The 24,976-nt window shown below is 38.2% G+C and overlaps 1 protein-coding gene across 3 annotated transcripts in view; it reads right to left on the minus strand.

The window, feature by feature from the left end:
* The window catches only part of LOC149554385 (RING/U-box superfamily protein), a 208,109-nt gene extending 185,743 nt beyond the window's left edge, over nucleotides 1–22,366 (minus strand). The window contains exons 1-2 of one of the 3 annotated variants that reach the window (XM_089828460.1): nucleotides 22,063–22,366; nucleotides 9,965–10,118 (exon numbers count right to left, since the gene is read on the minus strand). In XM_089828460.1, the coding sequence (XP_089684586.1) occupies nucleotides 9,965–10,118; nucleotides 22,063–22,120 (212 nt within the window). In that variant the 5' untranslated portion in view covers nucleotides 22,121–22,366. The remainder of the gene's footprint in view (nucleotides 1–9,964; nucleotides 10,119–22,062) is intronic. The other 2 variants (XM_089828462.1, XM_089828461.1) reach the window with 2 other exon arrangements.
* Between the last annotated feature and the right edge of the window lie 2,610 nt (nucleotides 22,367–24,976).

Raw genomic sequence — 24,976 nt, forward strand, 5'->3', positions numbered from 1 at the left:
TCTTATCAATTTACATGTGAATGTAGAACGGTTATCAATGTAAAATATTCAGAACAATATTGCATGAATTCAACTGTACCAACATAACATTCATTATTAGTACCAAAATACCAAAATGGCGAGGAAATGTTCTTACTTCATTGATTACCAAAAACATGAGTGCATTCAAATCCAAAGTTCTTATATAATGATCGGTTGGTTGGAAAAACTAACAGACACATCCCCTCGCTACCTAAGCACCCTTTCCTTACAAAGCTTAACTAGCTTTAACTACAACAATAATTTATTCTGTACTATATTCATCCACCCCACAAAAGAAGTCGTCTTCCAAACGACTACCCAACAAAACTAAAAAGAAAATCAAACTTTAAGAAGTAGGTTGTGAAGACATCCCTTGACTCGGTGCTCCACGAAGGCGTAGAAGATCAGCAGCCTTCTGCTTAGCACGAACTCCTTGCAATAAATGCAATGCATCCATTGTTTTCGCCTCTATTGTTGTGAATTTCTCTTCTAGGAAAGATCTCTATCTTCCACTGTTCTTCCAACACAACTTGTTCTGCCTTCCACTTTTCTTCTAGAGAAACTTTTTCTACCTTCCACCTGTCTTCTAGGGAAGCCTTTTCTACCTTCCATTCTCTTGTCTGTTCCTTTTCTTGTCGAAGTTCCAAGTATGTCCTTCTAAATGCTACCTTCATTTTTGCAAGTGTGTGAATGAGAGATGGTTGTTCCTTGGCTAGAGGTATGGTGTATCAGCTTGTCCTCCCTTCGACTATTTCCTCCTGTTTGTACCTGCCTTGTTGAAGTAACCTCCAAACTATATGGCAGTCCTTCACGAATGTTGCCAAGGATTCAATTGCTCAAGCAATGGGTCACAGATTCTAATCTCTAGCCTACTTTATAATTTCCTAGGTATTATGTTCCATATCTTGCAACTCCTTGAGAAACTTTTTTGTTTTATCCTCTAATGAGTATGTCGCATTTTGTATTTCAGTTTTGTCTTCCCTTGCTACCCCACAAGGGACCGGTGAGGGTGAAGGTACCATCCCCTCCTCTTCAAGGAGTTTATCTGCTTCCTCTAAGACTGTATCCTCAACTGCTATGTCCTCTTCAACTGGTGTGTTTTCATCTTAATTCTAGTTTCTTCCACCTGCGCCTTATTTTGTGCATCCATTTTTCCTCTAGGTTGCACCACCAAAGCAACAAGATGGACTACTTCCATACACAGAGGTGTTTGTAGTCTTACCTTGTGCCCACACTTTTTCTGACAACTGAGATTTATCACCTTAGTGCAAGTCTACTGATCTGTAGGAACCAAATTTGCCACTCCTGGTAAGGAAAGTTTGGTTGCCCCCATTGAGAAATCTACTGGTGTCCGCATTTTCCCTCTATACTTTGGCTTTTCTGAATGGTACGGACATACGCACTTTCCTCCGTACTAGGCCTAGTATGGATGTCTTCTGTAGTAGTGGTGGTACTTGCCTCCAGCATACTAGGCATAGTACAAGCGTCTTCCCTTATACTCTTATCTTCAGCATTCCTGATCTCAAGCTAGTGAATTTGGTAATGCTCCTTTTGTTGTTGGTGAAAAGGTGATACCTCTAGGCGTGCCCTTCAAGTGACTCGGACGGATTTTTGCCTCCCGCAAGTCTAAAGATGTGTCTATGTTCGTCGCATCCTTTGAACTGTCCTCTCCAATCTCGTCCTTGGAGGGTACCCTTTTTATATTTGCTCCTTGTATTATTGTTACCCACAATTGAGGTAGTGTTTCTAATAGATCCGCAATTTTCACGGGAATGGTGATCTCCAATACTTGTTCATGATGTTTGGTACCGGCCAGTTGTTTGGGAGTTTAGCCATACTTGCTTCCCCTTCCTCTGTCATGTCCTTCCTAGCTTCTTGAAATCTTTCTTTCTCTATAGCTACATCTGGGTATACAATTTTCCTGGCTTGCTTTCTTGTGATGGCTACTGCTTCACTGTTTGGTCTACAATGCAAATGATGTTCACCCCTTTTTGTCTAGGGAAATTGGCATCCTCGTGATTACCCGGTCCACACCATTTACACAACATTCCTCCATTCTGTCCTCCACCATTCTGGCAGTCCTGTGCAAAATGCCCCCATTCATTGCATCGCCTACATTGACATTGAATCATGAGTCTTCCTTTACAATCATACTGGATTGCTCTCTTGGGTGTGTTATTATTGCTTTCCTGACTATTTTTCCTATACCCTCTAGTTGAGGCTTATGTATTTGTGTTTTGTGGAGGGGTGGAAGGCTGTGTGGATTATTCTCCTTGGATGAAAAATACTTGCACATTTTGTGCCTTTAGATTGTAGGAACAGTCCTTAATTGTGTGGCCCAACACTTGACAAATGTCATAAAAGGCTTTGTGTGGGCATGTCCCTTTTGTATGTCCTTTTTCGCAATCCATGCACCATGATTCCCTTCCTTCTCTTTCGTTCTCCTTACTTCCTATTAGTTCATTAGCCTCATCATGTCTTTCCTCAAGGCTTGGATGGTCTCTTATGAACATTCACTCCTACTTCCATGTCTCTTGGCTTTGAAGATTTTATTCTCACTTTCTATATCCAGTGCTTGGCCACACACATCGGCAAAGGATAATGGTGGTACATTTTTCTTCTTAAGGACGGGGTTAATCCTTCAATGAACCCCCTCTTCTTCAATCCATTGGCAGGTTTTTTGTCCAACTTCCCTATCAATTCCTTGAGTCTCCTACTATACGCTCTGAGAGATTCATTTTTCACTTGCCATGTGTTATAGATTTTTGTGACCATCTCATCATTGTCACGTAGAAGTCTAAATTCCTCCTCAAAGGCAGTATGAAGGTCTTTCCATGTGGTCTTCTTTGCAGTCTCCAAGTTTGTATACCAATCAATAGCTATTCCTCTCAGCGTGGCTGGGAATGCTTTCAACCATTCATCAACATCATTTTCTCCATTGGTCTGCCATATAGTTATACATGTTTTATAATGACGTGCGGGATCCTTTAATCCTTCCCCACTAAAGCTAGGGAGTTTTTGTTTGTCTAACGCCATTCTCCAACCACTCCTCCCTCATGTCGAGACATTCCCTCCTACCGAGACACTCCCTCCTACCGGGCTAAATTCCTGAGTTCTTGGTCCAATAATATCTCCTTCGTCTTGTGATTCTCCTTCCCCTTCTGTGTGGCTTAAGCTTTGTTCCTATTGATGCTCTCTTCATGCGGGGATTTTAGGATTCTGCCACCCTTCCTTCGCAGTGCTTCCAAAATAGAAAAATTGGCTACACCTTCTATTGTGTTCTCAACTAGCCTTTCTTAGATCTGGTTTGTACTTCGAGAGTGGTTCACCAGTCCCCTTAAGTTGCGACATCTTTGCTCCTGCTAGTTGAGACAAAGATTTTGTAGGATGGCTTCCTTCTCAACTCCTCCTAGCACTCGCCTGGTAAATTTATTTGGAAGCAAGGACAAGAATTGTTTGTGTCCAGTTATCTTCCTTGAATTGTCACGCTCCTCCAGTTCCTGTGTGTCGTCGTAGATATTGTGTAGCCAAAAGGGTGTGTATCAAGATGTATGTCGTCGGTATTGAGAAGGTTCTTATTATGTAGCCGACATATTGTATGTGGCCGACGGACACCTTCGGGAAGGTTCCTCGAGATGTATATATACCCCTTTCGGAATCATTGTATTCATCATATCAGAAGCATAATGTAATATCTTTGGCATATGCAAATAATAGAAGGAATTCTGCTATTTTTATCCATTATCTATATGCGTTGATTCATTTACCCAGTATGGTAAACATTTGGCGTCGTTGCCCGATGGACCTGGAAAGGCAGGAGAATGAAGACTAATGCCAAATCAGCTGAACAAGAATAAGAACAAGCTAAAGGAAAAGGACGAAATATGCACAACACAAGGAAATCTAATTTTGGCACAGCAAGCCGAACTCAAAAGGAGGTTCCAGAAGATTGCCAACAGACACAGAAGCGCGGAGGAATTGTTGAAGGAGACTCGACAACGGGTGGAGTTGGTGGAAGAAGCAAGGGAGGATTTTTTGAATTTGTATTCGCCGAGGGAAGAGAATCCAGACGGAAGAGAATTCACTCGCACAGCTCGGAGTGCCGAGGGAGCAAGAGCGTGGAGTGAACTCTTCGTCCATGATACAGTTCCAAAACAGACAGATTCGCTTAACGGAGTCCCTTCTTCACCAACGAGCACAGCTACCGGAATACAAAGCGTTGGTGCCAAAGTACAAAGCATCGATGTCAGGACACAAATCGTCGGTGTCGAGATACAAAGCGTCGATGTTGGGACACAAAGCGTCGGTGTCAAGATACAAAGCGTCGGTGTCGGGACACAAAGCGTCGATGTTGGGAGCGTCGGTGTCAGGATACAAAGCATCGATATGGTAGGACCAAATGAGAAGTTGCCTAAATTTGATGGTGATGGAGCAGCCGATCCCATCCGACATTGTAAAACATGCGAAACGATTTGGAGGGCGAACGGCATAACGAATACAAATGAATGGGTCCGGCAATTTCCGACCACCCTACGGGGTGTTGCGATTGATTGGTTCGCCAATACGGATCCCCAGAAGTTAAACAGTTGGGACAACATCAAAAAGGAGTTCATTACGGAATTTCAACTGTTGCGCAATGACAACGAAATTGTAGTGGAGATATACAACACCAAACAAGGGAAGAATGAAATAGTCCAAGCCTTCGCCAGGAAGTTGAAAGACTTGATCAATAAAATGGAGAATAAGCTGGTTGATGGGCTACAAAAAAGATGGTTCATTGAAGGCCTTCACCCGAAGCTGCGAAAGAAGATGAAGATCATGCCACCATCGTCATACACTGAAGCATACACTCAAGCAATGAACTTGAAAAGTGAGCAAAAAACGAAGAAGAAGAAGAAGAGTAGCTCGTCTGATTCAAATGATGACGCATCTTCGAAAGAAGAGAGCGTTGAGGACAAAAAGGGCAACAAGAAGGTCCGCGCCCTACAAAAAGATATAATTCAGATGATGAAGGAATTCAAGAACATGCACAAGGAGACCAAGGGAAATGAGCTATGGTGCACCGAGCGCAAGAAAGGCCATACGAAGGGATCCTGTCCAAAAGACGAGTTTTGCGAGATTTGCTAGATCACGAGACATTCAACAAAGGAATGCCCTTTCAATCTGAAAACAAGAGCACTGCAACAAGTGCTCTTGACACATGAGTTGTCCGCATCAAGAGGGAGCGAGAACACCAGTACGAAGGGTGCCACATCGAGAGGATACAGAAATAATCGGCGCAGTCAAAACAACAACAATAATGGCAACAGGAGTCGAATTCAGTACGATGCGAATGGCCGACCGATAGTTCAATGTCGTGCATACAATTTGTGGGGCCACTTCGCCCAAGACTGTACAACGGCGAACACACCGAAATTGTTATGTAGATGGTGCGGACCCAACAATCATGAAGATGCTAACTGCTCGAAATCGAGAGTAAATTTTATCACTGTCGAGACGAACGAAGAGGAAGTTCTGGCCATCACACGGAAGTAAGCGAAAGTATACCCCGACCCGACAGAGGAAAAGAAGAGACTGGAGGAAGCACGGGCATAAATCCAGAAAGTAACGCAAGCAAAGAAGGCACACTTGAACGACACTACTGGTATCTTCGCACGGAACTATGCAAAATAGAACATTGTACGACAAATATTACAAACCGAGGTACCCGTCAAAATAACGATCTGTTGTTCATTATGTCTCAACTCCGTATAGCACTCACGAACATAGCTCCAATTGCTAAGTTACCAGCAAAGCAAGGAAGGGAGAAAGAAAGTGGCGCAAGTGCAAAAGATCCGATGCTATAGGAATTCTCAGAATTGTGTTGATGGACACGATTGTGGACAGAGGGTCCGGTGTGAATGTGTTACCGGAGGATACCTAGAAGAAGTTGGGACAGCCGACTTTATGGCCACCTACGTTCCAATTATTAATGGTAGACCAGCATGGGATCAAATCGTTGGGAGTCCTGATGGCACAGCCTGTGACTGTTGGAACACAACGATTCGTGCTCGACTTCATCGTCATTCCGCTAAAGAGAAGAGGATATGACGCCATTCTAGGCCGAGGATGGCTCATACAAGCAAAGGTTAAGCATGACTGGAAGAAGAATACCCTATCAATGGAGCGCGAAGGCAGAAGATTCATAGTTGACCTGCACACACATATAGTAGGTGAGGAGGCAGCGTCGTCGGATTCCGAAGGCGCAGGTGGAGGGGATGACAAGGGGAAGAAGAGAATGGAGCCTGATAAAGAGGGAGCATTGAGATTGGAAGGAGGGTCGAGTGAGGACAATCTAGACTCATTGAACGGCCTTTTTCACTAGCAAATGGAGGATTACAAGCTCTTTCCAAGCTATAATATGTTAAGGGTCGATGAAGGTAAGAAAGAAGGAAATGAATGTCCAAAGGAATACAGAGAAGCGGAAGAAGGAAAGTAGTTATGGCTGAAGCTGAAGGGAAGAACATACAGTATGAACCCAGAAGAAGGAAAGATTCCACCGTACGACTGCGCAAAAAGAAAAGGTTATGTCGAACCACGGATACAGCAGAAAGGTGTCGGCAGCAAGGAAGACACATCATACAGTCTGCACAACAAACGAAAAGGAAGGGTTTAATAAAAGTTGCAGCAGTACGGAGTGAAGGTTCTAAAATCAAGAATACAGTTATTGACGGCAAGGAGTGGCAACTAATGGAATTCATAATACCGAGTGTCGAAAACAAACTAGGCGATATGGAACACCTAAGGGAGAGATCGTGTAACTTAAATAAACTTCGACAATCACAGGTACAGTGGGTTAAAGAGGTGACATAGAAAAGGCACAGAGCATGGCACGATAAGCACTTAAAACTGAATAGGTTTCAACCCGGACAGTGGGTGTTGAAGTATGACGGACGGAATGAAATCAAACCAAGAAAGTTTAAGGTCAGATGGGTCAGGCCATATCAGATTCGAGAAGTAGGCGACAACGGAGCAATCAAGTTATGGACACTCGACGGGAAGGAAGTACCAGACACTATGAATCGGTCAAAGTTAAAAATCTATCATGAAGGGAATAGTCCCCCATCGATGAACAATTGAAGTAAGAAAATTTTTAGGAAGAAAATTTTTTTTTAAAAAAGAAAAATTTTGAAAAAAAAAAGAAACAAAGTGAAGAAGCATCGTACGGTCAAGTGACCATACGGCATCATGGAGGAACTGTACGATGAGTAATGAACACCATATGGCTTGGAAGTGATCATCGTACAGCTTGGCAATGCATTACCGTATGGCTTGAGTGCATCGCCATACGGTATGAAGGTGTCACCATACTATGCAGCATCAGAATGTATCACCGTACAGCGGGAGAACGTATCACCTTAAGGTTTATACCGTACGGACTGTGGAGTGACAGAATAGCATAAGCTGTACGGCATTTTAGAGCAACTGAATGCATTCCTTTGACTCGGTACGGTTAAATCAAATAATTGGAGACACTTTACAGCTCTGTGAAGTTCTCCAAACAGACACCATACCGACTTTGTACAGGTTCTTTTTGATGCGTCCGTATGAAAATTTCCTTAAGGAAATTGATGCATTTGTATGGCAAGGAAATTGATGCGTTTGTATGGCAATCCATGGTGTAGCTGTACATTGGCAGCGTAGAAGAAGGGTGACAGGGGTTTTCTAAAAAAAAAAAAAAAAAAACCGTCGACGAATCAAGGATACTTAGAATGAGTAACGGATGATGCCAAAGGGAAGGGGAAACATCAACGGTTCCTAGAAAGAGTGTGGGATCATAAGAAAATCACAAAAATAGTGTGTTTCATGCATTGTTGTGTGGGTTTCGAAGTGCTAATTTGGTCTTGGCGGCCCACCCTATATCGCAAGGACGCTACCCCAGGACCCCGCAAGGGCGCTGCCCCTAGACCCACAGCTATTGTGGTTATCAATCGTCGAAAGTCTGACCAATTGATGAGACCTACACCTGCTGCAGGCATAGTGTGCCAGAGGTGGAAAGATCAACGGAGCAAGCCTTTCAAGAGGGGTGATATGCTTTGAGGCACTTGGAGTAGGTGTTGGACGTGAAGCTGTCTTGGTGGATGCATAGAGAGCTCAGGAGGAGCTGATCATCCAGTTGAAGGCAGTACAGTGACACTTGGCTTAGTGTACCCAAAGTTGGAAGCAGAAAAAGCGGCGCGAGTGGCTATCAAGGAGACAGTGTGTTTTGGAAACCAGTTTGGTGCAGGTACGGGATGAATGTGAGAGTTAGATGATAGAAACAAATCTATCTTGTTGTAGTAGTCAGTTAATGTATTTCGTTTGTTAATTTGTCTTTGATATTTTGTAATTGTCGTCCGGAGATGACTTTTTCTTTTGGGGGGGATGATGTCGTCATAGATATCATGTAGCCAACAGGGTGTGTATCAAGATGTATGTCGTCGATATCGGGAAGGTTCTTATTATGTAGCCGACATGTTGTATGTGGCCGACGAACACCTTTGGGAAGGTTCCTCGAGATGTATATATACCCCCTTCGGGATCATTGTATTCATCATATCAAAAGCATAATGTAATATCTTTGGCATATGTGAATAATAGTTCTACTATTTTTATCTATTGTCTATATGCGTTGATTCATTTACCCAGTACGGTAAACACCGTGTCCTCTAGACGAATTGTTGGAGCACTTGTCTTCTTCATTCTCTTTTCATTTCTGCTCTTTCTTCCTCCATGCATACCAAATTTCTTGCCAATAGTCGAGGGATTTGTCCAAGTAGATCGTACACTGCTGGTGATACCGAAAAACTCGTCATGTACCATGTTCTTTGAAACTGCTCTCTCTCAAGCTTCCCTTTGCACGTACTGGTCCACTAAAACTTCCCAGGCCACCACCAAATCTCGTATCAATTGATCTTCTCTTGTTATTTCCTCTTCTCCATCATTGTTTGTTACTTGTATATGTGTTAGGAAGGGTCTTCTTATTACTCCATCCTACCTAGTTGACAACCTCCAGGTTTGAAATTAGGCAACAATGCCAAAATGTAGAATGGTTATCAATGTACAATATTCTAAACAATATAGCATAAATTCAACAGTACCAACATAACATTCATTATTAGTACCAGAATACCAAAATGGCGAGGACATGTTCTTACTTTATTGATTACCAAAAACATGAGTACATCATTCAAATCCAAAGTTCTTATATAACGGTCAGTTGGATGGGAAAACTAACAAACGCATCCCCTCATTACCTAACTACCATTTACCAACGAAGCTTAACTAGCTTTAACTACAACAATAATTTATTTTGTACTACATGGTATCTCAGCTCAAGTCTAATGCTATGTAATAAGCTGCTTCTAAAAATGCATATGATAAAATATTTATCAATGTTATGATATGCATGTTTGAAATTTCTCTATCTATATAAAAACCCCCCTATTTATTTAATAGCCATCTCCTACCATCCCCTAGAATTGCCCTAAACCGTACTCATACCAGAAACACATCCCTCCATCCCTGTCGTCCCTGTGCTTCATGGGACATAATTTTTTTAACAAATGCATAAAATAACAGATTTTTATTTATCAGAAAAAAGAAACCAGCTTGTGTCATCAATGCGAAAAAATAAATTGCTCACCATGAGTTTAAAAATGATAACCTCGATAAAACTAAAAATACTCAAGTCAAGACCAAATTTAATAGAAAGTAACATCATTCAAACCCAATCATTAGTTAAGTTTGCAATAAAACATTACTAGAAGTAAGGCTGTCTGTTGTAAGTTTTTTATGGAAAGACTAATCATTTGTTGCTTACATAAAACATGATAGTAAGCCAGTAATTTCACATACATTAAAAATAAAAATATTAAAAAAAAATTTACAAAAAAAAAAAAAACTTGTCAAGAAGACTTACAACCTTAAATTTTGAAGCTTGACAATCCCCAAGCCCACATTTCTGTATATTTTACAAGAGTTTTGAGTGGCATTACTTTGTACAGCCATATCTGATGAATCAAAAGTAACATCATCTTCTTTAATCTCTATATCTGGATGCATGACATTGCAAGAAACTGTAATGCAAACATTATTCATTATAGTTAGTCTTGAATATTATATCTGATATCCTGTGTGTGTTCATTTAAGCAATAAACAAGAAAAATAGCAGGTAAACTGAATCTTACAGTTTAATGTTAAAATCAGCCATGAAGAGATATTTACAAAACCACCTCCTATCTAAAAGATAATTAGATAATATCCAAAAATGAAACACAATCTTATTTTCAGTCGCACCACAACAAGGTTAAATAGAGACTGCAATATTCACAATAATGCAGTGAATATAGTAGGGGAATTGCTTCCCATTCTTTTCGAGTAATAAAATAATAGAGCCATGCTCTTCTGCCATAAACTAGTAGGGGCATCACTTCCCATCCTTATTGTCCTAAAATTCTATAGGCGGGTAGGTAGAGTGCGAAGTAAAAGGTTAGCAGGGGACAGCATCATGTATACTATAGCAATTAATTGAACCAAAACTTGGTAATAAAAGTTGTACCTAATACAGTGTCATGTAATCTATGGAAAAATATTAAGTCAAGAACAAAGAAGCGCTGTACAAGCGCTAGGCTTCCGACTTGTCAACCAGTGAAGTCTTACTACTAACTACTTCCAAGAGAACAAACTTACGCAATTACAATTAGAATAGTGTTCAAAAACAGTTCAACAAGGACAATGTAATGTTCCTTCTAGCAAACTAAGTTTATAAAGAGAGATTATATTAATTATTTAACAGTATTGCTTTAAAGTGGAAAATGTAAAAATTAAATTAAATAATTAGCTAATGTGACTTTAGGACAATTATTTTGAAGTCACTGAGATTGATAACTGTGCGAGAACAGACTGAAACTGAACAATAATAATATAAGAATAGCACTGGCATTGGTGAGAGGAAGAGAATTAATAATTAGTAATTACTACTATTGTGATTTGAAGAGTTTTTCTCAATGTTATTTTTCCAGATTGGAGTTGGACAACATAATTTTCAGCAGTGCAAGATCTGTCCTAACTGGTCTTGGAAGAATGAATCAGATTCTTCAGTGGGGTTTACAATGGAGATAATGGATTTTGTAGAAACCAGAGAAGTCCTTTTGGAAGACCAGTTTCAATTATATCAGATCATTCCAGGATTTAAGAAGTTAGATCATTCCAAGATTTGGGAAGTCATTTGTTAAAGAATTAATTTATTTCCTGTACTTCTGATTTATCTCCTGTATTTCCAGATTGGAGTTAGACAAAACAATTTTTCAGCAGTGCAAGATCTGTCCTAACTGGTCTTGGAAGAATGAATCAGATTCTTTAGTGGGGTTTACAATGGAGATAATGGATTTTGTGGAAACCAGAGAAATCTTTTTGGAAGACCCATTTCAAATATATCAGATCATTCCAGGATTTGGGAAGTCATTTGTTAAAGAATTAATTTATCTCCTGTATTTCTGCATCAAATATTACTTGGAATTAGAAAGACAAGTCTATTATAAAATCTGGCAACACTATGGTCCTGGGTGGAAACTCTTAGTGGTGCCTATGAAACTCCAGTGAACTCTGAGATGTCTACAGCATTCAAGTCAACGGTCTTACAGGTAATATTGAATAATGTTCCCAACAACTCCCTTACAGGTTTTAAAAATTATTGGCATGTCAAGGCTGCTAATATGTTTCAGGTTAATCAAAGATATACCTCGTCATGAATCACATCCATGCTCATTAATATTATTTTGCAGAAACATACCCCACCTGTTGGTCCTAGCGATTAGATTACTGAGAGGGGTGTTTATCAGTAACCAGTCAAACAATCAATTTTTTCAACCTCTTTAACCTGTAACTGATAAACAACTTAATAGCAGCATATAAAAGCATCCATCACATGAAATCATTCACACATTTGACACGGATATTTTGGATATGTGGAAACCCAACTTGGATCAAAACCACGGTGGACATTAGTACCCACAAATAATTGTACTCTTCTAAGTTCTGAAGTACACCCTGTGAGGAGCTTAGCCCTATTAGGAGTTACAAAGACACTGCTAGGTGTCACCCTATTAGGGGGTTTACCTGTAGCACAGTTAGGAGCTTTACCTTGTTAGGAGTAGCCTTGTTAAAGAACTTTGAACACTCATTAAAGTGTCACCCTGTTAAAGGATTTACAACAAGGACCTGTAAGGATCCACCCAGTTAAGGGATTTCACCTATTGCAATTGTTAGGGAACAACAAAATGATCTGTGCAACAACACTACCTCTGCCTAATCATATCCACTTAAAGCTCAAACTCACTTCTCAAAACTCTTCTCTTCTTCTTGGCTAGATCACACCTTCCACTTCTTCACCACACAAACTGGACCACAATCGACAATACCAAACCTATTCATCTTTCACTTGTTTATACAAGTTTTCCTTTCCACCGACTTAACCAAACCCTAGACATATTACTGTTGTGAAATTCAAATATCCCGCTCAGATCCAACCGCCATAAGACAATATCTCATGTTACAAACCACTTTATATGAGCGCACCAACTAATTTATAGAATTTTATGCCAAACGTCAAACACGTTTTGACACGTCATATGATTCCTCTAGAATCTTCTCCACGCATTGTTCTTGATCATTGTAATGTTAGATCATCACCTCCACGTGTACATCCACAACACTAGATCATGATTGACTCATCCAGATTCACCGTAACCTCGTCACCTATCACTAATTACTAGTTACTCAAGAACTCATTCTTCTTTAACCTATCTATCACAGCATCACTGATCACCTATCCATCCTGAAATTGTTTTACCAATCACCTTTCCAACTTGGAATTGTTTTACCTGTAATGCTAATGAGTTGCTATCATAACTATATCAGCTTCCTTGTCTTGAAAACATCATCCTATGACTACTTCACTTCATTAATCATAAATATGATAAATCAATAAAATCACCTTTTGTTTGTCACTAACTGTTCTAGTGGTTGCACTATGAATTCACCGATCAGCTTACTCTTCTCTTTAGCAGTAGCAGTCAACATATACTCTTGAAAAGACAACCCCAATACTCTCTTGACAATCACACTCACTGGTCCTTACTGCAACACTCTACTCACCATAATTATGCTCGGCAACATACTAGGAACTAGGTCAATTGTTGACATCAATGACAACATAATAATTGATCATCATGCAATCAAATCATCACTCATCACAATCTCAGTTATGCCAACACCACCATGCGGAGCAGATTATTACCCAATATCAAGTCTAGGAGCATGACTCGTGAACAATACAGTGGAAGGTAAATATAATGTATGGGCTTATGGGCTGCATCCCTTTGAGCACATAAATAACATAGAAATTGCACATTCTTGAAGAAAGTACGATTTATATCTAGATAATGCCATTGAAGCACTGTGTATCTTCATTGATCTAAAGGTTACAATTTCATGAAAGTTATTGGGTTGTGATCTAGTGATACATATAAACAACACCACATATTGTGTGTTAACGTATTGATACACTTCTATGAATCATTATATCCAAGATTTCTCAAGAATGAGATCTCAAATGATGATCCATAGCTCTCTATTCATGGAGTGCAAGAGTTTGTAATGGAGGCCCTCAATTTGACCTAGTTTGAGCCCATGCAAGTACACCATGAAATGAGAGATTCAAAGAGGAAAAGCAAGAGTGCCTGTCTCCATGACCATCAAATATGCATGCAAATGAAGATGCAAGCTAATCTAAATGATAACAATGCAAAGCAATGCAAGAAAGGAAATAAAAATGCATTATTGATCTATGAGAACAAATGTGACTCTAAGATAATATGAAAACGCAAAGATGAAACCTGATGATGGAAGCCATGGATGCAAGAGAGAATGAGGCAAGAAGAGAGAAGTCGCAATGAAGCTTCAATGTTCAAACCCTAATGCTCAAACTCCTCCTCCAAAATCGCTCTCCAACCTGTAGCATAACAATAAAATCTTCTTCTATATTTCTCTATATATCTTTCTCTATATCTCTCTATATCTTTCTCTACATGAAAATGAGAAGGAGACGGCTCCTTATAAAGGAAAATGTGGAGGTGGGAGGCTTCTCACAACCAATTTGGGATAACAGAGTTTGATCCATGTGAGACAAAATTCCACCAATGAGAAAAGATGAGTGTTTGAGAAGAAAGTGGAAAGAGGAAAAAAAGAAATCCCACTTAGAAATATGTGCATTCAAGTGTAAAGAAAAAAGATTTATTTGCTTTTATTTAATTTATTTCTTTTTTTATCACAAAGAGATATTTAAGTGGAGATTTATTTATTTAATTAAATGAGGGATTTTTAATTAAAAGGGGATTTATTTTATTTAATTAAACGAGAAGTTTTCCTTTAATTAAATAAGATTTAGAATAAGATGATCAAACCTTAGGAAATATTGAAATAATTAAATTAATTACAATTTGATCAAGGAAAATGATTTGAATTGATTTAATAAGATATTGCAATGCATTAGTTTAGGCAATTGATAAATTGATTCAGAAAATTGATATATTGAAGAATGGGGGCCCATAGTCTAGGCGCCCATTTTAGGGTGCATACACATATGACCGGAACTGGCTTCTAACCTGATATTGGGATACCAACATCCAGAAAGAGTCAAAATGTTTAATAACACAGAGACAGAGTAATCATGAGAACTACCAGAAATGAAGGAGTACAGGGATAATGACTTCAGACAGAGTCATGCCGGGAAGTATATAGTAACCTGATCAATTTGCACCGAAAATCTTTTTGCATTCTTTTGATTGAAGAGTTTTAAACTGAGCAATACTTGTCGAAAAGCAATCTCATTCATGAAACAATTATTGTGCACGGTGAAACTTCTGAATAAGAACTTGCTTCTACAAACAGCAAAGCACGCTAAAGAAGCATACAAGTTATAACCCCTATTTAGAAAATTGTTTGATTAATAATGTTGATGCTAATTCATATATGAAGATCACATGAGGTTTAATGAATGAAGTAAAAGATTAATTATTACAACTGCTGCTACGTCAGAGGTGCTTAAATTTTAATTACAATCAATGCTGGAATATAAAATTATAATACTGAGAACAACTGATACAAAGTGCACAAGTTCAGACCTTTACTCTTCAATTTCACTTGTAAGCCTGTAGTAGATAATGCAGCTTCCAGAATCACAATATCCTTATGTTGCATTCCCATCATATGTGCCAGATTAAAATACTATGGCCATGATAAAATATGGTGAATCAATTTTTTACAATGTGGACTACTCTAATTAAGTTGCTTCTGTAACCAGTATCAACAATTTCGGGCCAACAACAACTTAATAGTAAATGATCAGCAGATCCTCTTCTTGGCCACACACAGCACAATTGAAAGATGCGGTGATGTTTAGTTGGTCAGTCTATAACTCGTTAGAATCTTGTTATTAATAGCCAACCATGCAAATGCTCCTGCTTTAATTAATCCTTCATACCAGCAAAGCTTAAATGGCCAGGTTTCTTGGATGTTAGGAGCCTGACTTGTGTCTTGTAATCCAATCTGACTGTATAGTTAACTGACTTTAAAGGAGCCCGAATAAGAAAATCAGGGGAAGGAGACCAGATGAAATTTCTTTAATGTAAGATTTGTTCCAAAATAATTGATCATGAGGAAACTGACTATTAGAGAAACGTTTCCAGGACACATTTGAAAACGTCCCATTTTATACATTAAAATAATCTCCAACTCTTGTAACCCTGTGAAGAGATAAGAATTCCTTAGCCTAGACCAGCTCCACTAAATTACCCAAAAGAGGATGACCATTCCATGAATTGCCCCAAAATAAGGCCCTTTCTCCATTGTGCACAGTAATGAAAATATTGTCATTGACGTCAAAGGATGAGCTAAAAGCATCATCAATGTCAAAGGAACAAACATAAAGAGGTATAGATATAAAGATCGTTTAAATTAAAGATTTAAACATTGATGTTAAGAGGACATAAGCAAAAAAAAATGTATAAGCAGCAATCATTGAGAAGTAAAACAATGAACAACACAAAGAGCATGCAGTTAACAAATGAGGATGGGAAGAATAAATGATTGTGTGTTGAACAGTGACTATTCATCAGAAGCCGCGATATGTATTAAACAAAGAACCAGGAGCAATGAGTCTCATGGTTGATAACTATTACATATTGTGCCCCCCGCCAAATATTTGAATTTCAAATACTTGCCCGCCTAACGGTCACTTTCCGGTTTAATGTTATTTTAAATATCCCAAGAATATCAAAAAAATTAAATGATTGAACCTTATGATATTCCTTATTTCCTAGGTTTATTTCTGCGGGCTCGCAGTTTCCCCATCATCAAATCAAAAGATATCTATGGTTGGCGCTATCTCGCTATGGGAAGTTGCACGGTCCTTTGCCATAGTGACAGCGCCTTTTCGCCACGTGGCAGGTGGGTCCGCAATTCGCAAGACTGAGGTTATCGTGAGAGCGGCAAAGTGACGGCACCGAAGGGCGCTATGGCACTATCGGGAGATTTGTTCTTCTCGCCGTTAGCGACATAGTGCCCGACCGGTAAAAGAACATCGTGGGACCTCAGGAAATGTGGGAAAGTGACTGCGATTGAAGGAGGACTTGATTCGTCGCCAACTGTGTAGATCTTTTGATGTCAACAGTAGCCTGGACCCACGCCCCTTTCAAACGCACGAAGATTTCTTCACCCTTGGATCAATCTGGATCATCGGTGGGTGCTATCTCGCTATGGGAAATTGCTCGGAGGATACCCATAGCGACATAGCGCCTCGGCGACGTGTGGCACAGATGACATCATGAGCCCACCCTTCTCCAAAGTAATATTACGGCTCGTCCTTGGTGGCAGTTGTCAGGCGGGTCATAGTACAACAGTGGTATTTCGTTGGTCCACTCAGCCAACTCAGTGTGCAGTCGCGCAATTTTTGATCACCATAGATCTAAGGAAAATCCATGGTGGGTGCTATCTCGATATGGAAAGCTGCGAGGATATTACACATAGCGACATAGCGCCATTGTGCCACGTGGATCAGTGGGCCTAGGTCACGCCAAGACGAAGATGCCAAGTGTTGTCAAGTGTTTCGTGGGCTCAGAATTTTGAGGAGGCAAGCACAGTATTATGAGGATCTTCTACGATCGTTGATCTCGTGGAGATCAACGATTGGCACTTTCCCGTAAGATGAAACTACGAGGACTTGTCAGATAGGTTGGCACGTGGCCAGTTTCTTATTGGTTGGTACACTGATAGGTCGGATCCATCTTGTTCGCCGCCAGATCTCGGAAAATCAACAGTGGGCGCTATCTCGCTATGGAAAGCTGCGAGGCTATTACCCATAGCGACATAGCGCCTTGGAAACGCGTGGCAGGGTGGGGCCAAGTATTATGAAACTGCCGATTGGTGCCAGTTAGGATCATGGGGTCTGGCCAGGGTATGAGCAGTTAAGGCATTGACGGTTAGCGGCCGGCGGTTAGTATAACGTCGCGGTCAAGATTTTTTAAAAGAAAAGGATGGCGCAGTTAGTAATGAAAGAGGTGGTCAGCTCGGGGAAACCTTGCGAGGTGGCGGAAAGGAAAGAAATTATTGGCCCACGTGGCTTGTTCTAAATGCAGATTTCAGTTGACTCCTTTGACTCTAATGACTCACGGCTAGAAACAAAAGAAATCAGGTTTTGCCGCGCGATTTGATCTCCGTGATCAATGCCACCCACTCTAGAATGAATGTTGAACGCAAGTAAAGCACTCCAACGCCCCCCAGTTGATCCATCTACTAATCAAGACAATCAATGGCGTCGTTTTCGTCCTCTCAAGGCATTATTTGACACAAAAGATCAAATATCATTGCATCTGGATCCGTATCCAGATCAGATTTTCTCCATGATTGTTCTCTGTAGGACTTAATGGCAGGTTGTTGCGAAGTAATTACAGTTGGAGGACATCCCAGTTATGCCTGACCTATAAAGGCAAAATTTTATGAATTTTGTAGGGTCGACCTTTCTCTATTTTCTCTGTTATTGCTCTGCAGATTCTCAGTGTAAATTCTCCTATGCCTCTGAACTACATGATTTTTTGCCTTATCTCTTTCAGCCATTGGTATGAAAGTGCAAGAACTCTTTGCCTCTTACTGGTGTTTTGTAGAGATCTATGATCTGCATGACTGTATCTCCTTGGCCTATGAATGATAATATAAGTGAATCTCTCTTTACTTGTGTCATTCATCTTGGTCTGTTGATCTGCATGTGATTATTAGATTAAAGCAAGTCTGAATGTGTATATCCTTAGTTTCATTCTGGTTCAACAGTGCATATATGGGTAGAGTTTGGTCCGAACACTCTATTTTGGAGCATCGCCTCCCTAGATTAGAATAGGTAGATTTGCTTTCCATGCATTCCTTCTCCCTTTTCCTTTCTAAGAATAGTTAGGTGCGCCCTGATAGTAAGAGGAAGCCGGCCTTTTAAGAGGAAGCCGGCCTTCTCCAGAGACTCAACCTCACAGTTCAAGTTCCACAGCTTGGAGGTTGTTTCCATGTTTCACTAGGTTGTCCTCATGCATAGCCTTTGGACAAGGGTGCAAACCTCAGTGACAACAATAACAATGAGCAAGCTTAAATTTGAATACATCTACAGAAAACACAAAGTTATTATAGGTATATATGATAGTGATGATGATATAGGATTACCTGAGACATTGAAAAATATGCTTACCACCGAGGATCAAAGCAGTTAACATGAGAAGGGAACTGTTAACACAAACCGGTGACCACTACACCAAAAGCTCAAACTGTTAGTGAGGGTGCCACCGTAGAGGTTAGCTAGAGACCGCACAGGTCCAAAGGGATGGGTCACTAAAATCCAATAGACTTCACAAGATATACCACCATCTACAATCCTTCAATCTTAACACCATAGACAAGCCAAAAAATAACATAATCATGCAAGGAATACAGCAGATTCACTCAACAGATTGGTTAATTAATATACACATAATCATATGGGATTGTAACTGCTAAAATACATCCAGGAAAATGAGGCATAACAAATTACACAAACTTATTTGGTTGAGAATGAATATGACAACAGTGATTTCTATTGAATAAGAGGCAAGAACATTTACAGAGAATATCTGCAGAAGACCCAAAAAAGAGAGATCCAAAATACTATTTGGTGTATCACCCTCTCTAGATTAGAATAGGTAGTTTGATTTTCATGCATTTCCTTCTCCCTTTTCCTCTCAAGAAGTAGTTAGATGCACCCCAATAGTAAGGAAGTTGGCCTTCTCCGGATATTCAATCTTTAATTGCAAAGTCCCAAAATTTTGAGATTATTTCCATGTTACACAAGGTCGCCTGAGGGTCGTACTTTAAGCAAGGGTGCAGACTTTTGTGTCAACAAGAACTTTGAGTATATACTTATATCTAGCAAGGAGAATACCGGTAATTGAATAAAACAATCAAGGAAGGAAATTACTTATACAGTCGACGCTATATATATGATCAAACTAAAATAGCTGAGAAAGGAGATCATGATATTAATGATAAATAAAGCAAAGTCCAGAAATTACCTCTAAAATGAAGTTCGTCGGCATATAATAAGCATTAAGGATGCAAACCTAGATACACATCATACAAATACATGGACATAATGTTGAACCATATGCAAGACTGTGATAAGAAAAATATTGAAATGGCCAACTATAACAATACAACGATGAACCTACACAAGTATGTGTGATCTGTTGGTGATGTATGTGCTCACATCACATTGTTTGTGATAATCAAGTATATCATTGTGTGAAGGGCCGAGTTTCCCGTGTGTAAGCAACTTGATGGCATGTTATATACAACAAGCAATATACAACTAATACAATTGACGAAAAGAATCAACCCAACAGAGCCTCAATCTTCAATGAAGTCATTGATAATAACATGGAGACGTCCAGACAAAACAAGTCATATATAAAGCAAACAAAAATTGTGATAACATATGCCATATGTCAACTCGATGGTTGTACACATCAAGCATTGGGGACAAACAAGGCAATGACAGGCAGTTTTCAGCGACAAGAGCTATTAAAGACAAGTCCGCAGCGATATATATAATATGCAGTCAAATGATGGTGGTGCCCCTATGATCAGGTTGGCAGTGGAAAAATACAAAAATTATAAAATTCTTCGGTATTTTTCTATGTCTCAGTAAACTGCATTTTTGAAGGCCTTCGGAGCATTTCTGGGACAATCTTCCTTCAAGGCATCTAACCTTGGTTTAATGTCCCATTTTTGGTTCTAGAGTTTTTGACCAGCTTTCCAACGAAGTAAACGATTTACAAATCGGAGCTAGGACTAGAAAGTTATGCCTTATCCAAGTGGACCTATTTTTTTTATATAGTTTTTTGATAATCTTGGTAGTTTGAATAAGTTTATTTGTATTAAACATTCAATGACTCTTCATTTTCATTTTCGAGGGGATTCGAGTGACCCTTGAGATCCTCCATATTTTTATAAACTCATATTTCGAACAGAATGGAGGGGGAGTTTTTGGTTGGCAATCTTATTGTTCATTATTATTGTTTTTCAATACCACAGGTTTCACACCAGGTATTATAATCTGAATCTTTAATTCAGATCACCCTATGGTGATTCAAGATTCATACCTATTTGCCCAGTGATGGTGGTGCCCTTGTGCCCAATTCTTTTCTAACAATGCTTCCACCCCTTTGACGTGCTCGTTACAAGGAAATTCTCCATGATTAAATCATATTCCTCAATATAGTAAAAATCACCATAACAAGTTAATAATCATAAACTATCATAACAGCTAACTGTCATTTCACTTCCATTAATTCATGATGGATAACCAACCTTCCAAGATAACATTAAGTACCATCATAACGGTTAACTAGCAAGCCAACTTCATCTGAAATTATAACGATTAACCATCTTACCATCTCACATGATCGTAACTAATTTTACCTGTCAATTGACTTCATAGGAAACTTCAGCGACTATATGAACAAATTTTAAATTGAGCCAAAAAATTGGGATGTAACATACGAAAATTGGGATGTAACATACCCTTGCCCTTGTGTTTCATCATCCTAGATGAACTTTGAATTTTTAACGAACACTATAAAGCAGCATTTAAAATTGGGATGTAACAACTGCAAAGATGCTTGACATCCTAATGAGGATTATGCTTAAGTTCCAAGGTTGCCTTGATGGAATAGACATAACACTGATCATCAGTGCCAGTGGTGAGTAAGCTCCTTATTTTGATAGGATGGATACCTATTGAACGTGAGTTCTAGATATCTAAGCCAAATGATATTGTAGTTTTGCAAATGTATTTTCCAGTACAAAGTAGATGAAAGTACCATTTTAAAGAGTAAAAGAAAGAAGAAATAAACAAGTTTTTCATCAATTTATACCCAGAACATAACACAGAAAGCCAATCAACCTCTAATATATACCATATAAGCTAAACATTAGTCTAATTTTGCAAGTAAATTTTCAACTACATAATAGATATGAATTTCCCCAATTCACAGAGAGAAAAAGCATGAAGAAATCAGCAAGCATTTACTTATTGTGATATCCAGAGAATATTTATAGAGACCTAAGCAGCAACTACTGAATTGATTCTTCTAAAAGGAGTAAAGTTAGCTGACCCAAATGCCCCAAAACGATATAAGACCTTTTTCAATATAAATAAAGGATAAAGCCGGAATTGCGAATCACTGGCAAGAAGAACTGAAGCAACCTAAAAACAGTAGCTTACTCAACTGAAAAAGAGAAATCCAAATAATATGAAGGAAAAAGCGACCAACCAACAAGCCTAAACTTCTTCTAAATTCACAACACCCAAAAATGACACAACATTTTCATTATGAAAACAAAACCCCAGAAACAAGTCAAAATAAATAAGATATAAATTGGTTAACTCACCAAGCCTTGCCCATGGTAACTTCGGCTTCATTCTAGAAGACTCCCCTTCACTGGCCATTGATTTTATACGCAAAAGTTGGTGTGAATTTGCAGCTTTCTCAGCTAATTATGTATTTCAACTGCATTGGCAACGGGGAGTTCAGAGATTTCAAATTGTTGGCCGAATTCGATTTATACTAGGCTAATCGAAAGCCTGTAGAGGAAGGCACTCCCATCATTTATTAAATTTTCCTCTGTTCCGTCGGAAAAGGTTATAAGTAAGCCTGAGATGTTCCTAACAACGTAACTTTGGATATTTTATTTTAGAACTATTGTATTTACTAATATGTTTATTTATATTTTTTATATGAAAAATAGTAATTTATTTTAGAACTATTGTATTTACAATTATATCTATATTTTTAAATTTTATTTTATTTATAATAAGCAGAAAGTTTTTAAATTGCAAAGTATCTGATATTTATGAATATAAAAAATTATCTAATGTAAATTAAAAGAAGTTTAATAAAAATATCAATTTCATGATGTTATATTTATAATATACATGAGTTATATGAATTTAGATGTTGTAAGTAAATAAATACAGATTAAAAAATAAGGATATGTATTTAGATGTTGTTTTAAATAAATAGATAGAAAAAATGTATAATAAGTAAGGTAAATAACCTAAAGAAAAAAAGGAGATTAGCATCCTATCACCTAGCACTTTAATATTTCCTATATACATGAGTTATATGTATCTAGATGTGTTAGAATGCTTAGAATAACTGAGAGGGGGGTGAATCAGTTTTCAAGGTCCAGACGTACTAATTGAACAAACAAACACTTAACCAATTTCAAATCTTAACATTCAATAGCTCAGCCTCTATAGTAAACTCTTAGTAACATAAACTAGCAGTCCATTTTCCTACACATAACAGACTTGCAGAATGTAAACATTAATAATAAATCATTAGAAATAACATCCACAAAAGTTTGACACTAGGATTTAACATGGAAACCCAATTTGGAAAAAACCACTAGTAACGTGTCACCAATATTTCGCTCTTATGAATTGAGCTTTGTTAGGAACCAAACCTGTTAAATGTTACAAAACACACTATTAAATGTGACCTTATTACAAGATTTAATCACCCTATTAGGAGTGGCATTGTTAGAGAACTTTAGAACATTCCATCAGAAAGTCACCTTGATTAAAAGATTTACATATGATTGTTACATCAACCTTGATAAATGATTTTAAAATTGATACAATGGTTAGAAAGTAACATCAGGTCTTGATCTGACATATACAACTCACTTTGCAAATATAGATCTTAGTTTGGCTTAAAAGTTGATCCATTGATAGACCTTCATTGTCATCTCAGTCTCTAATTTACTTGGCAACCCTTTAAGCAATTAAATTTCTCCTCTTCTCAACTCTTCTCAATGTTCTTCTTAAGTTCATCAATCAGTAGCATCAACAACTTCTCTAACCTTCAAAAACTCACAAAGGTTTGCCCTTGTACCTCCTTAAATAGGTAATTTTGATCTTTTTTCACTTAAACAACACTGTAGATCTTAGGGTTTCTATTAGATTCAACACATACAATGAATTTGTCCACCTTTTTGTTCATCCTTTTCTTTTTTAGAAACTTCTCTAAACTTCTTCATGAGTCCCTACATAGAAATGTGCAAACACAGTTTCCCTTGATTTAAATGTTTCAAGTGAAGCATCCTTATCTTCAACATATTTTCCATATTCCAAGAAATCAACTCTATTGGCTGGAAATTACGATTTCTCATAAACTGTCAAAATGTTGTCCCTCGGCCAACACTGTATTCTAACACTCGGTCATCACTGGGTTATTCAGTTGCTACTAATTTTTCTTGTTCGATACATAAATTGATGCTCGATCGATATAGATGATCAGTCAACACTATTTCTACTCGGCTTATAATATGGCTCGGTCAATACTAGCATCACTCAACACAAACTTCAAGTTCCTTAATCTTCTACTTTGTTGCTCAGTTAAGCCTATGCATTTGGTCATTCTTTGATCACTTCTTCGAGGCTTTAGCACAATTTTCTTCTTCACTTGTAACATGATTTAAATAATCACTTTATCTTGTCAAAGTCTAACTAATCAAGTGTCCATTGTAGTTTCTTCTTCATAACTCAAGCTTTCCTCTAGGTGCTTTTGTTATGACTAACTTTTCAAGTCCTCTTCATCAATCATTTAGATATGACACTCAAATTAGATAGCAAATTATCTCACCAATAAGGTGTGACATCAATGACAACATAACAATAGTTTCAATTGTAGTTTTCGACAAGTTGTTGCTTCAATTAAATCAATTTCATGGTTTTATATTTATAATATAAATGGGTTATATGTATTTGGATTTTTTTGTTTTTTATTGGTAAAAGGCCTAAGCCCTATATATTGTATATTTAAAAATAAAAAATAATTTTTTTTACACTGTATTTGTTTAAGCAAGCACTGGTAGGAAAGAACAGAGAAGAAAAACTCCAATCTTTCTTGGGACATAAGTCTTATACATTAGTAATATTACAAGATTAAAAGGGGCATATCCAAGTTTCAAAATTTTATAAGATTATTTTACGTTTTCTAGGTGCCCAATATTCGGTTTTAAAGATTAATGAAAATTTATTTATTTGCTTTTTATTGACACTCATCAAGGTCTTTTTTTTTCAGAATTCCTCTAATCACTCTTTCCCATGGCAATCTGCAAAATGTCTTAATCTAGCTAAGATCAATGCTAGTAGATTTCATATTGTGACAGATTTAAATTCTACAAGGGAAATTTAGCAAATGTCTTTAGAAAATTTAGCAAACATCCTTGAAAATTAGTAAGCCATTAGACCTCACATCCATACCTACATTGATCCACATATCCATGCGGCCTTGAA

Source organism: Cupressus sempervirens, chromosome 5, assembly GCF_028749045.1.
Source record: "Cupressus sempervirens isolate cs-2001-9-10 chromosome 5, ASM2874904v1, whole genome shotgun sequence".
In the NCBI taxonomy this organism is placed as follows: domain Eukaryota; kingdom Viridiplantae; phylum Streptophyta; class Pinopsida; order Cupressales; family Cupressaceae; genus Cupressus; species Cupressus sempervirens.